We start from the raw sequence: 14,067 nt of genomic DNA, 5'->3' as shown, positions 1-14,067 counted from the left end.
CACTATTGTCCCAACCACTTATAATAAAAGATTCACCGTAATTGACTAAAAATTGAAAATTTTATTTTGAATCATTTTTGCATAAGCCATAATCTGTCTTTGTTGAAATGAGGCCCATTTCCCCAATAATCTCAATAGTGTTCATGACCCCCTCCGGCTCCCCCCCCCCTGAACGCAGGCATTGCTTGTCTACAAAGAGGCAGAAAGCAGTGTAAAGTGTAACGTTCCGAATCTAGACCATCTCAGTATTGCCATTTAATATTTTAATGTGAGCCGCAAGGCAAAAATTATACATGAAGTTCAGAATCAGTGAACAAATTTCTATACGCTGTTTCTCTAATGAGAGTTATAACAGATGAATCACGGACATTTTTCAGGTTATAATGTTATATGTACAAATGTAGCACCGATTATTGTCAATACACAAAGGGAATAATTGCATAGCGGTTGTTTGGATAGTTGTCAAATTTCCGTTTGTACCACCGGTGTGTCTCTGCTGCTGCAAACACAAGATTAGCCATCTGCCACGAACCATTGGATTAGACCTTCTCAGCTATTACAGATATAGACACCAAGCAAAATGTCAATAGCTTTTCTATATGCAATTCAAGGTAAGAGGAATTACCACAAATGCAAACATTAACCACACTGTCAGATCTAGGCCTTTGCTAGCAACCACAAGACCGGCATACATAACCTGCATGATGAATCAACCAAGGGTTACCAAGGAGAACATATGAAACATTGCAAATCTTACTTTAGTGGCTTTTTTTTTTTTTTTTTTTTTTTTTTTTTTGGGGGGGGGGGGGGGGGGAAGATTGGAGGGGGTCGATGGAGGAGAAGAAGCATTACAATCTCAGCAAGATAATGAGGAGACGAGGCAACTTCGAACCAGTCACCATGAGGGATTCGATAATCGTTATCTTGTTCCTTCACTTCTCGAAGATTTCCCTGATATATTATTAGCAATTTCACATTAGTATAACACTAATTATCTTCAACAGAAAGCTTGTAAACCAAACACAAGACAACTAATAGTCTAATAAGCAGAATTAAGGGTAAATGGGTTATTAATAGAATGGCAAATAATCCAAGAAATAGACTGTCCTCTAATCACTAAAACCTGAGAGCCAAGATGTCAGAAATCCCTATATACTACAGCCTACAGAATTGACCCCATAGAAAGTATCATAAGGCTCCCCGAAGACACATGGAGACCTGTGATGAAACTCACAGCACTGTATTTCAAAACTTACGATGTAATAAGCACCGTGACAATGGAAGAGAGAAGCATACGTGAAATGTCAAAGTAATTAAGCTAAGACAGCTCTGAATGATTATGATCTAGTATACAGAGGACTAATGTTGTAACTATTTTTTTCCCAATCATTTAGCTAGGGAAAGACTTGCTAATTGTCATTAGAACAAATAGCATATATCAAGCAAATTACTGTAATAATAAGTTTGCAAATCTCAAGATCTCTTTTTCAGGCCAGTTGGAAATTTCAAAAAGCAATACTCACAAGAATGGCATGACAACGACCCTGATGAAGCCAACCACAGAAAAAAATGACTGCTCCAATCCATTGAAACCAACCAAGCTTCAGTAGAGGACTAAGAAACTCCAACCATTGAAATTCTACAGGTGGCATGTGTTCTTTTCCTTTCACAATAAATTCGGCAACTCTGTTTGCTACACATGTAAATACTTCAGGTGCACAATTGCAGCAAAGGGACAGTGGTGCGGCTGTGTAAAAGCTAAACACAAAATTACATCATGTAAGGTAAAGAGCAGTCGATTTAAAGTTAATATGAAATAGATTAAACAGTTGTAAAGCACATTTCAATCTGTTGAACAGTAATTATAAACAACCGATGCAAAGACAATGTGCATCTCAAGTTAATTGAATCAATCATCAATTTGTTAAACAAACATAAAAGCTAACAATGGCCTACAGAAAAACTTGTCTTAGCAAGTTGTAGTCCCATCTACATTCTAAAGTGCAACTCAAGTCTTAAACACATTTCAAGTGCAAACTGGTCCCCAATTATTATTGAATAACAAGTCCAGCTTTTTATAGTCACTAAAGTGAGGAATTAGGATATGTCACGTCAAAGGTCTTTCTATATCCTAATATTCTGATTATTGGTGGCATAAACAACTGCGTGGTTAATTAAGCTATCATATAGTTTATGCACAAACCTTGAGCACAGCCAAGAAGTAATTTACCAAAACTACAATGGAAGTCTGGGATCAGAAAAGAGGCAACTGCAGATATTAATATCAAAGACAGTCAAACAGAATTGACACAAAATGACAAAAACACTAACACATCCAGAAAAATCGTCATTTACCAGGGATAGCACAGATAAGCATTCCTGTGTGTTATTCCTATTATGTATCGTACCAAGAATAATTCATGCTTATTTACAAAGCCAACAAAATCTCAGTTGAAGCAGGCAGATAAGTAGTATCATTAATAAGATGGCTATTCAACTCAGGGAGCTTTGGCACATTAGATATGAGCATCTTACAAGAAACCCGTTAGATATCCGCAGATATGCATTTGGGCTGTACTGCTGTAGTTGAACACATATAGTGACTCATACAAGCGCCGCAACATTTGAAATTCCATCAAAATAAGAAGAAAGACTGATCGCCAAATTCTGAAGTTGTGCTCCAGTGAAGTTGATTGTGTTTTATAAATGGAAAAAATGTGTGAGCCTCCAGTCAAGTAACTGGCAACAGTAGAGTGAGATGTTGCTTCTGAAACCAAGGATCCAATTTTATGTGCATATTCCCAAGTTGCGAGAAGCAAAAATGATGTCCATATTACAGCAAACACATAGAAATGAGAGAAAAATTTCTGCGGCACTGTGAGTTTCTACAAGTGAACAGAATGGCTCATGTTAGAAAGATGATTTTCCATAAATAAAAGGACCAATCTATAACATAAGGAAAGAGGTCTAATGCTTTCGAATAAACATATTTCATACATGCATTAAACTGAAATGGTCAAGCCAACAAATGTGATAGTAAGGATTCAACAAAACACATTGCCATTTCTGGCTATGCTTGATAACATATAGTAATTATTAATCAGAAGTTTAGAAGCTTCAGTTCAGATTCCTCAATCAGAAACCTCATGCAAAAATCGTGATTTAAATATAAATTAGTACTCATATTAAGTATTGTTTTTCAATTTAAATTATGAGCTTCAACTGAGATAGGGGATCACTTTCACTTCAGGAGTTACCTACTCCCGCTTTAAAGGTAATAATCCCATCTAGGAAATGTAGCTTCATCTCCAAGACAATGATTGACCGCAATAAAACCCAGGTTTCCTTCTCTATTTCCTTGAGATAGATGAACAACTTAATTTGCATTACTCAACAGCTCCTCATTTCTATCTATTGCCGATCCTACATCAACCATAATTCAACCACTAACGTGGATGTCAACTAGCTTAGTCAGTAAAGTCGGGTGATATTGGTACCCATATCCCATCAACATCATTGCCTTCGTGGCTCTCTACATACGAATAACTAAAGTTCATCTAATAACATAAAAATGTGTTCCATCGATCTCTATTTGGGGTACCCAACCCTTAAACCGTGTCAAAACCCTTAAACCAAGGCAAACAAACGGGCATCTTATCAATCCAAATCGAAAGAAAAAAGCAGTATCAAATTAAACTCAAACAATTGAAATCAAATTTTTTTTTTTGTAAAAAAAAAAAAAAAACCACTTGATAAATATCCAAAGAACATAAACCTAAAGTTGTAACATTAATAATACAAAAATAAAACCCAGAACATAAACTGCAATTTTCAAACGAACTAAATGCAATCAAATCCAGAATTGAAATTAAATATACAGTAATTAAAGAGAAGAAGGAAGGATTACATTGAGACGAGAAGATGAGTTGAAGATTTTGCCACGACCAGCAAACACAAGAAGAATATGATGCAGAGAATTAAGATGAGAAGATGGGAATGAAGCAATTAATATGGGCAAAATCCCTGCTAACCATGCCATTCTTAGTAATCTTTCAATTTCTAACTCCATTTTCACCTTAAATCTCTCTACAAAAAAAAAAACCCAATTACAGATTGGATTACCCAACAGTTTTTTGCACTGCAAGCTATCAAAAGACCCAGCTTTTGATGATTTTTGGTGGGATGAAGAAGATACTAAGCTTGGGGGAAGAGCAAATTAAGGGGGTTTTGTTTTTGATCTTTTTAGGGGTTTCTTAGTTAAAGCTACATGTGCTCGAGTGCTCTTTACTCTAGTTTTTGAGGGAATTGACTCAATGAAAGGGGAAAGGAAAACGGAAACCGGAAACGTATGAATGAACGATGGTAGAGACACTTTGTTGTGAAGGAGAGGGGGTTGTAAAGAGTTTGATATTTTTGACCCGATTCGGATAAGAATCCTTCGCCTAGAGAGCTTATTTTTTACTTAAAAAGTTCAACAATTGACTTGGGCTCTGTTCTTTTGAACTTTTTTAGGCAGAGCAGAGCAAATTTTATATTATTATTATTATTATTATTATTATTATTATTATCTCAAAAACAGTTAAAGTCATATAACCTACAATAAATTAGTGGGAAGCCAGATACAATTTATTATTATTATTATTATTATCATCGCATTATTATTATAATCATTAAATATTATTATTAAATATTAATTATTATTATTTTTATATAATAATTAAATATTATTTATTATTATTATATATTAATTATTTATTATTATTATTATTATTATTATTAAAAATTAATAATTATTATCTTTAAATATTAATTATTATCTTTAAAATATTAATTTTTATTATAAAAAATCAATTATTATTATTATTAATAATATTATTAATTATTATTATTATCACTATTTTGATTACTATTATTATTATTATTATTAAATATCAATTATTTATTATTATTATTATTATTATTATTAAATATTAATTATTTATTATTATTATTAACTATTAATTATTATTATTATTATTATAATCTTTAAATATTAGTTATTTTTTTTAAAATTATTAATTTTTATTATATAAAATCAATTATTATTAAATATTAATTATTATAATTATTTATTTATTATTATTATTATTATTATTATTAAATATTAATTATTATAATAATTCAATATTAATTATTATTTTTAAGCAGAACAGAGCAGGACTCAGCAAAGTACAGCAGAGCAGCTCTAAAGAACAGGGCCTTGATATGGTGTATAAAGTTTGATCACTTTTAACCCGACTCGACTAGAATTATAAATTCCGAAAACTGACTTCTAGCTTAAAGCTCAATAGTTGACTTCACTTATGATCAAGCCTAATTTGGGGCGTTAGACTATTAGTGGTTGTAAGGAATACATTTTGATTGAGAAAGAGTATACATTATGACGATTATGCAGACAAAATTTAATCATAGGTCTTGAATATTACTCGTATGACTTTAACTAACAAAGTTAGTAATTTTCGACATTAATTTATACACATCCCACATTGATGAATGGAATCTTTGTTTTGGTACAAAGATTATATTGCTACTCCTAAATTGGAAATGGTTTAGTTGTACAAAATCAATGATCAATCAAATGAGTTGTAAGAGCTTAACAAGTGGCCTATTTGAAAGAGTTCGAACTTGGTAATATTATGTCTACCTCGCTAGCATTATATTGCAATTGACCTAGAGAAATGAGTTATATGAAGCAAAATAGCCGACTCATGAACCGACACACCAACACTTAAGGAAAAAATATTAGCCAACATGACACTAGATGCCACAATAAGCTTAGCACATGGGTTAATTGACAATCTGACACGATTCGATTGGAATTGGGTCGAGCCACACTACCACCCCAAAGACCCTGATGGTTGATACAGGATACACCAATGTGACCCAAATCAACTTGTCATGCTCACTCAAGTAAATGACTTGAGTAAATTGATTGTCATCTAATAGAGTGATTTGATTTTGATTTGTGTCAAATTTCCACTCTTTTCACGGCACCATTTAATGCAATTGAAATAATTCGGATCATATAATCAAATCAAATCAAATAAGAGTATGAAACCCTTAACCTTTAGCTCGTCCAAAATTTTTACCACATCAACAAAAAAAAAATCAATTTTGCCTTGACAAAATAAAAATGGAAGTAATACTTCCTCCGTTTTTGTTTTATTGCATCATAGGGTTCTGGGGACAAAATTTGGTAGTGGAAAAAAGTAAGAGAGAGAAACGTAAAAATACAAAATTGTCCATGTAATGTAAGATAAAATAAAAAGTAAGTGTGAAAAAGTAAAGGTATGTTGGGTATTTGCAGTGTGAACATAGATATTTTTTATCCTAAAAAGAAAATGATGCAATAATGAGTAAACTTTCTAAAATAGTAAGTGATGCGATAAAAAAAGAACAGAAGAAGTATACAAGTAAGAAAATCCTACGGTCCTACCAAACACAAATTGCTGCGCTTCCAAAATTACTCATCTTTCTCTAACTTTCTCAGCAAGGGTTTTTTAACTGTTGCGCTTCTTAAATGTGGTAATTTTGGCAGATCATTCATTCTTTTTTTAAGAATTTTGGTGAGTTTCTTCTTCTCTTCCATAATTATATGTCACTTTCTTCTGAATTTCCTTACAATTATTTCATTATTGTCTTTCTTCTTGAATAAATTTTTGTGTCCTTTTCAATTTCTCTTTTTGCATGTCTTTTAATGTTTTAAAATTACCCAATATTATGTTGTATCTTTCCCACCCAAAACAAAAACGCACAAATTGAGTAATGGGGTGGTTTTATTTTGAGATTTTATTGCCAAAAATACTAAATTTTTTGAGGGTTTTGATATATACTTGTATATTTTTTTGTACTTCCATTAATTTGTTGGAGTAGAATTGCAATGTGGGCGTTTGGGTATGATCAAGGAACATGGGTTTGAAAGAACAAAAAGAGGGAATTTTTTTTGGTGATTTCTTTGTGATTTTACTAGAAATTTTGCTAGTAGTAGAGAATTTTTAGCTTTTTTGCATTTTTATTTGATGTTATTGACAACGAATTTTGTTGGACTAGTTCTTTTTTCTACTAAATGTTCTGTTCTCTGATTAATTTTACCCGTCCCATGTTAATAGGGCACATTTCTATGTCGAGAGGTTGCAAGATATTAGGTTATAAATTAACCCATCCTCATTTTAATAAGATGTTATGAATAGGTAAATTTAATAATTTATTAACTTGTTAGTTGTTGGTAAAATCTGATCTAGACTCTAGAGCATGACAAAGTTGACAACTTTTGCTACTACTCAGCCTTTGTGTATAAGGTCTTTTTAACTGGAGTGGAAATTGCAATTTTAAGAAAAGTAGAATTTTGGCTGGTTTCTGCATATTAGATTTAGGATAAAAAAGGAATTTTGTTGGTCATTGATCACGAAATCGTTTTTTCCGAAGTTTGAGTTGGACAGAAATGTTTCTTCAATGAAATTGGTAAGATCCACTATTTCACCTCACGCCCGATAGCTTTTGTAGTCTAAGAGATATTTGATTGATTCATCGAGTCCAAAACAGATGTCCCCCCCCCCCCCTACCCCCTCCAAATCATTTGCTGTCGTAATAGTCCCTGTCTCCCTGATATCTGCGATCTTGTACTGAGTTTTTCATCTGGTTTTTCCCTTGACTTGTTTTATTTCCTAGCGATTTAAAACAAGTACTCCCATGAATTTCTCAATGTCTATTCGTCAGTGTCATGCTTTCTTTGAGCTGTTTCATAATTACACTGGTCTCCACTGATTACTAGGTCCCTGGATTCTGTACTGTGTTACCAAAACATGTGAAGCTAGTATCATGGCAGTCTAATTTACTTGCAAGAGGTTGATATTTAAAATAGAAAAATGAGTTAGTTGTTACAAGATTATTGTTTTTGACATCTAATTCAAGTCAATTTGTTATTTCTTTTCCGGAAAGTGTGGTCATTGCTTGTATACAGTAAGATTTAAGAACTTAAGCAATTAATATGCAAGGCCGGCATATATTTAATAACATTTTTATGAAGTCATTGCTTCTGTTGCCTACCTCTATTCTTTTGTTTAATTTTCTTGCCATTTTGAATCTATACAATATCTAGTGGTAGAACAAAAGTTATTGTTGCTTATGCCAACTGAGGCATCAGATTAGGGATCAAAGTTGACAGCAGGTGCTCAAGACCACATGTTAGAATTACATCATTTAAGTGTAAGTAATGTCTAACATGTTGAAGTTCTCTGTCCTGTGATAATTCGTAATGAGTCTAAAGATTACTCCATATGTTGCCATTGGTTTGCTTTACCAAGTGAACATAGTCTAAGATAGCTTTAAGGTTTCTTATTAGATGAGCATGAGATGTTAATTTGATGAAGCATGACCGTATCACTTTAATAAAAATGGCATGCCCAACTGAAGCATAATTTAGTAGGCTAGAAAAGAAAAAAGAAAAAAAAACTCGCTCAACTAGACTGTTGATGGGAGGAAATTTCTTATAGGAAAATTGGTTTCCCCATATTCTTCCATTTAGTTTATGGGGTTGACAACCATTAGATTTGGTTGAGTGTTTTTTATTTTTTCTTCCCTCCGGTGAAAACGATTTTCCTTTTTCAAGGAAGAATTGCCACATTTTTCTGATTTTTTCCCTAGTTCCTCCCCTCCATGGCTCCATTTAGTCTTTTCCCTTTTCTATGTATCTTATGTGGCAAGGAAGCTAAGAAGCAAACAATATAAGTTGTAGTTTTGTAACCTAATTTCATAGAGTTATACTTTCCATAGGAGTAAAATTTGCTTAAAATATTTTCCTCTGTATTGAACACAGCCCCTTGCTTGGAAATTTAATCGTGATGCCCCTCACCATAAGGGTGTTAGGTTTTTTTTATTTATTTTTTTTAAAGCCAATGCAACGTGGAAAATCTGGCAAATACAAAGTTTTCTTCCTGATTTGTTCTTTTGTTGTTGTAATATTTTGAATCTAATTTTCTTCTTAAAATGCTGGTGTGCATCAGTAATCTGGAACAAAATCTGGCTTCCTCCTTGAAACAAATTACTTCAGGTTAGCAATAACTTTGCTTATTGATATTCTATGGATGCTGGGGGGCAGCAAGGAGGTGCAAGGCATAGGTGTGATAATTTCAGGGATCATTCTCCGGTAAGCAACCATAACTAGATCTCTCTTGCTCTTAAAAGTTTCCAGTCTCCCCTCCTTAAAATAGAGTTTGGACGAATACAAGTTTTGAATAGTAATGCTGTTGTTACACTCATCTCTTTTTTATTACAGTGGAATATGATTGCATACCAGCATCAGATTAAGGAGCAGAATGCTTTGAATATGAACAGGAACCTTTTGAACATCATGGCTGAGAGAGATGCTGCAGTTGAGGAAATGAAAATAGCTTTGCTTGAAAAGAAAAAGGCCTTGGAAGAGCGAGAATTAGCAGTCTCACAGAGAAACTTGGCAATCAAAGAACGTGATGAAGCTATTACAGAAAGAAACAATGCCTACCATACCCTTCAAAACTCTATGAGGGAACCCTTGAGTCCTGGAGTTCAATGTGGAACCAGTAGGTTGGCTGATCTCCCTTTCGTCACACAACAAATGCAAATACTTGATGCTTTGTGTAGAACTGCAGTTCCATCTGAATGTAACAAGCTGCCTCAGACAAAGAAGGTGAAGGAGAGCAAGAGATGTGCAAGGAAGCCGAGGGAGAAACAGATTTCTGGTCACTTGAAGGTGAAGAATGACTGGGATGGTCAAAATGTGGGCTTGAATCGAGTTGATTATGATGACACCATTATGCCAGCCCCTGGTTGCTCATGTACGGGGGTATTTCGGCAGTGTTACAAGTGGGGGAACGGGGGTTGGCAGTCATCTTGCTGTACCACCACCATGTCAGCTTATCCTCTCCCACCTGTCCCTAACAAGAAATTTGCTCGTTTGGGTGGTCGGAAAATGAGCGGTAGTGCCTTCTCAAAGTTGCTAAGTGGGCTAGCATCGGAGGGTTTTGATTTCTCTAATCCTGTGGATTTAAAGGATCGCTGGTCTAAACATGGCACCAATCGCTACATATCAATCAAATAGAGATGACTAATGACATAGGTACTAATATAATATTAATTTTAACTAGTAGGATTCATATTCCTCCCAAATCCATATGAGGTTTATTTTGCTTTTAATGCTTCATCCTAACTTTTGAGTACATTGAGTGTACTCCATCAAGAAGTGTACATATCAGTGCAGTGATCCTTTTTGCGTAAAACTGGATGAATGATGATATAAACCGACTACTTTTGGCTCTTTGATGTGGTAATTTCGCATGCAACTAGAAATTTAGTGTGTGGATGGGGCAGTGTTAGCAACTAGCAAGCAAGTTTTCTTTATTTCGAAACTGAAGTTTTTGTGCGAAGCAAGCTTTGGTCATATGCCTAGATGCATGCGGCAGTGAACATATCCGCTGCCCCTCCCTTAATCTGCCGGGTACATGAAGAGATTCTTGAAAAGACGACGATTAAAATTTGATTATATCATTCACCCTACTGTTCTTGCTCAAAGCTAAAATATACAATTCATCGCTCGGTTTAACTATGCAAGAAGGTACCTGCCTCTTGCTAGAATAACTAGTTGTCTCAAAGCTACTTGGCCGCCTTCATTCAGTCATTTGTTTTGTTTTTTGAATAAGTCCAAATGAAAGAATGTTCCATTAAAAAAAAAAAAAAAATTGATTTATCAATCCTTGTGTGTAGTATTGGCGGTAGAGCATCAAAAACTATACGCTCATGATGGAAGTGTCATAGTTAGGTTGTTTCATGCCTTATTGTTATAACGAATGGGGGATTATTGTTATAACAAATGGGGGAGTGACTAGGGAGAGAGATCCAAAAACTCACTACCAAAGCCCAAAGCGAGGTTTCATCCTAAAATCAATTGACAATAAAAAAATAGTCCGCTTCTTTTCAATGTGGAACAAATAATGCTAACACTTGCACTTAACATAACAATATTTACTTATCTTTAAAAAATAAAAATAAAAATATCGAGTTGTCGCGAGCTTCTCAAGTCAAGCTAAATCTTGCTCTCGTCATCTTGTACATATTAAAGTTTCAAGTCAGCTCAACTCAAGTTGGGTTTTGATCACGCATTAAATAAATCAAGTTCGAATCTCTCACAAGCTTTACAACTCAATTAGCATGATTGCATGAATAATATTCCTAAAAGTCCTAAAACACGTTACTTTTTAGTGTCGCATGTATGCATATGTTTCTGTTATATATATATATATATATATATATTATCTCAGACGGCTTAAATTTCACTTTATGAGGGTGAATTTTCTCCTTGTTGTATGCATATATTTCTGTTGTAAGAAAAAAAGTATATTTACGTATAATTTTAGACGGCTTAAAATTTATTTTATGAGAGGGAATTTTCTCCTTCTTGTACGATTGAACCAAGGCCAATCAGGCAATCATCCAAGCATTGCATGCAACATAAAAATATATAGGAACTCGTACTACTGTTCTAGTGATTAGTGTGAAGCAACAAATATCAACCAAGTATATTAGATAATAAACCCAAAAAAAAAAAGCTGGCCTTTTCAACCTTATTTCAACTTGCATGGTTGTTGAATCATGAATAGTTATGTACCAATAGAAGACTCCTCTCATTTATCATCACCTAGCTTCTTCCTCTTTTATTCTTCATCTTCCAAAATTTGGTCAATTCATCATCAACTTCAAAGTCTTCCCTATTTCAAACTACGGCTTATATATGTGACAAATCAAACTTGCACGCGCGTTACGATAAAATGTTACTCCATATAAATACCTAGCAAATATTGTTGACCTCTGAAAAAAACAAAGAAAAAAGAGATACTAAGCATTAGAAGTTTTACAAAATACTTGTATTTGCTTGATTATTATGGAAGGAAATGGTGAATGTGTTAGGCCTACGAAGGTAACACTTATCGAAACCCGTCGTGTCAAGGTTGAAGCTAAGGACTTCAAATCTATGGTACAAAGTCTTACGGGTGTTAACTCTTCTGTTGCATGGATAGGAAATACTTCCTACGATACTTTTCTTCAAAAAGAGAGGAAGCGTAGTTCACCACCACCACTACAGCAACCACAACCACAACAACAACGACAACGACAACAACAATCACGTGTGGTGGCTACTTCACGAGCCGGAGATGGCGGTGGTGTATGCCTTGGAGGCAATGCTAATGTTGGTTATAATTTTGACAATAATGGTGATGGTGGTGTTTCTAACGTTGATCTTGATGAGATGTTACAAGGTTTGCCTCTTATGGAAGAGTACCACTTGCAAAATTGGTCATGGGATAACGTTAAAGAGTAGCTTAGCTTCATTCATAACCGTAATATTCTTTTTAGGGAAACATTAAACAAAATCTAAAATGATATGTATCCTCCTTGAATTAGTCAACTAATAAATTAGATTATCTACCTATTTCTTTGATGTTTTACTTAAATTCTTAATTAAATGTCCAAATGGACTACCAATGTACTTCGTATGTACTAATAATCGCCTAATTGGCTTCTATAAATGTGCTTATTAATCGGTTTAGTCGTGCGTTGATTCATCGTTAAAATTCTTCCACTGCTTTCCAGCTTTCCTTATAAAGTTTGTCACAAAATACTTCCATCACTTTTATTTGTAAACAACATGAACTTTTGTTTTTTACTCCCTTCGTTTTTATTTACTTACTTTGTTAGTTGTAATACAATCTTATAGCATGTATTTTGAGATCTAAATTATATATTGTAAATGGATAAATTATTCAAAATAATTTTTACACATAATGTTTAATCCTTCTCTAATCTTTGTGTTAAATTATTATGCCTTATTTACCTTCACTAATAAGCTCCTAACATTGCAAGTCTAAAAAACGTGTTGCAAATATAAAGAAGTATGTTATCCTAACACTTAATGTCATTGAAAAATAAGTTTACAATAATTTTTAAAAAAATAATTAAAGATATTTTACAAAAAAAAAATATATATATTTTAAAAAGGATAAATGAGTCTGGAGTGAGTCTTGGAATAATATGTGAATTTAGAGAAAATCTTGTATGAATCTGAATAATAAAAAAGTATTGAAAAGTTAGTGGAAAGCTGATGTGGCAGACTTTGAAGTAAGGATGACAGTGGACTTGGACCCGACCTGGATCCGTGGATCCAAATCCAATTTTCACTAATATGGGTCTTCAAATTTTGGACCCGACGAATCCGATCGGATTCGGAACCTATTGAAAACAACGAATCTGGATCTCCGGACCCAATCCGTTTAACTATTTTATAATCTCCTTAAAAAAACTAAAATTGTTTGTTTTTTTTATCTACTCCGTATAATGTTGATGATGTTAGTAGTGATGAATATTATTCCTTTCGGGAGATGAATTTTGAATGCTCATATCGGATATATCATCGTTGTTTTTTCGCTTGCTCATTTGTAACATCATATTTTATTATTGTTTGTAAAGTGTTTTTTTTTTTCAAATGACAAGTATATTCTCACACAAAACTTTTTACGTGTTTTTTTTTTCCTTTAGTTTTTGAGGTTTTTTTTTTTTTTTTTTTTTTTTTTTTTTGCAACTTTTTGTGTTGCATTGGTGGATTTGGCTGGTCGTGGTCGTGGGTGGTGAGTTTTTTTGTTTTTTGGGTTGTGGTGGGCTTAGCGTTAGGGTAAGGTGGTGGTGGTATGGGGTTAGTGTTTGGGGTGGGTCTGGGTATGGGCTTAGGATTAGGGGTGGGTGGTGGTGGGTTTAGGTGGGGATGGAAGGTGGGTTGGGATAAAAGTGGTGATGTGGTGGGTTGGGAGCTAGTTGGGTGGGGGTGGTCCAACGATTGGGCAGGTGGGGACTTGGTTTGGGGATGGGGGTGGTGTTGTTTTATTTTTTAGTATTTTTTGACAGATTTATACAATTGAAACCAATCTATTAGAACTTTTCAACGGAATTTATCCGTTAAAAGAAATTTTATCCGATGACTTTTTCTCCCGTTAACCTCATTTTTGA

At 33.9% G+C, this 14,067-nt stretch overlaps 2 protein-coding genes across 2 annotated transcripts; one reads left to right on the top strand and one right to left on the bottom strand.

Annotated features, from left to right (window-relative positions):
• Positions 1–217: 217 nt before the first annotated feature.
• On the bottom strand, positions 218–4,496 carry LOC110718859 (polyprenol reductase 2-like). Its single transcript, XM_021897781.1, has 6 exons — positions 3,908–4,496; positions 2,536–2,885; positions 1,524–1,758; positions 853–951; positions 626–697; positions 218–521 (listed from the first exon to the last, which is right to left on the bottom strand). Exons 1-6 carry the CDS (start codon positions 4,067–4,069, stop codon positions 417–419), a joined length of 1,023 nt encoding a protein of 340 aa, XP_021753473.1. The 5' UTR covers positions 4,070–4,496; the 3' UTR covers positions 218–416.
• Positions 4,497–8,286: 3,790 nt separating this feature from the next.
• On the top strand, positions 8,287–10,322 carry LOC110718459 (protein BASIC PENTACYSTEINE4-like). The gene has a single exon (XM_021897283.1). It carries the CDS (start codon positions 9,320–9,322, stop codon positions 10,112–10,114), a length of 795 nt encoding a protein of 264 aa, XP_021752975.1. The 5' UTR covers positions 8,287–9,319; the 3' UTR covers positions 10,115–10,322.
• The last annotated feature ends 3,745 nt before the right edge of the window (positions 10,323–14,067 follow it).

Source organism: Chenopodium quinoa, unplaced genomic scaffold, assembly GCF_001683475.1.
Source record: "Chenopodium quinoa cultivar QQ74 unplaced genomic scaffold, ASM168347v1, whole genome shotgun sequence".
In the NCBI taxonomy this organism is placed as follows: domain Eukaryota; kingdom Viridiplantae; phylum Streptophyta; class Magnoliopsida; order Caryophyllales; family Amaranthaceae; genus Chenopodium; species Chenopodium quinoa.
Note: the sequence above shows the minus strand (reverse complement) of the source record. Positions and strands in the feature narration are given on the sequence as shown.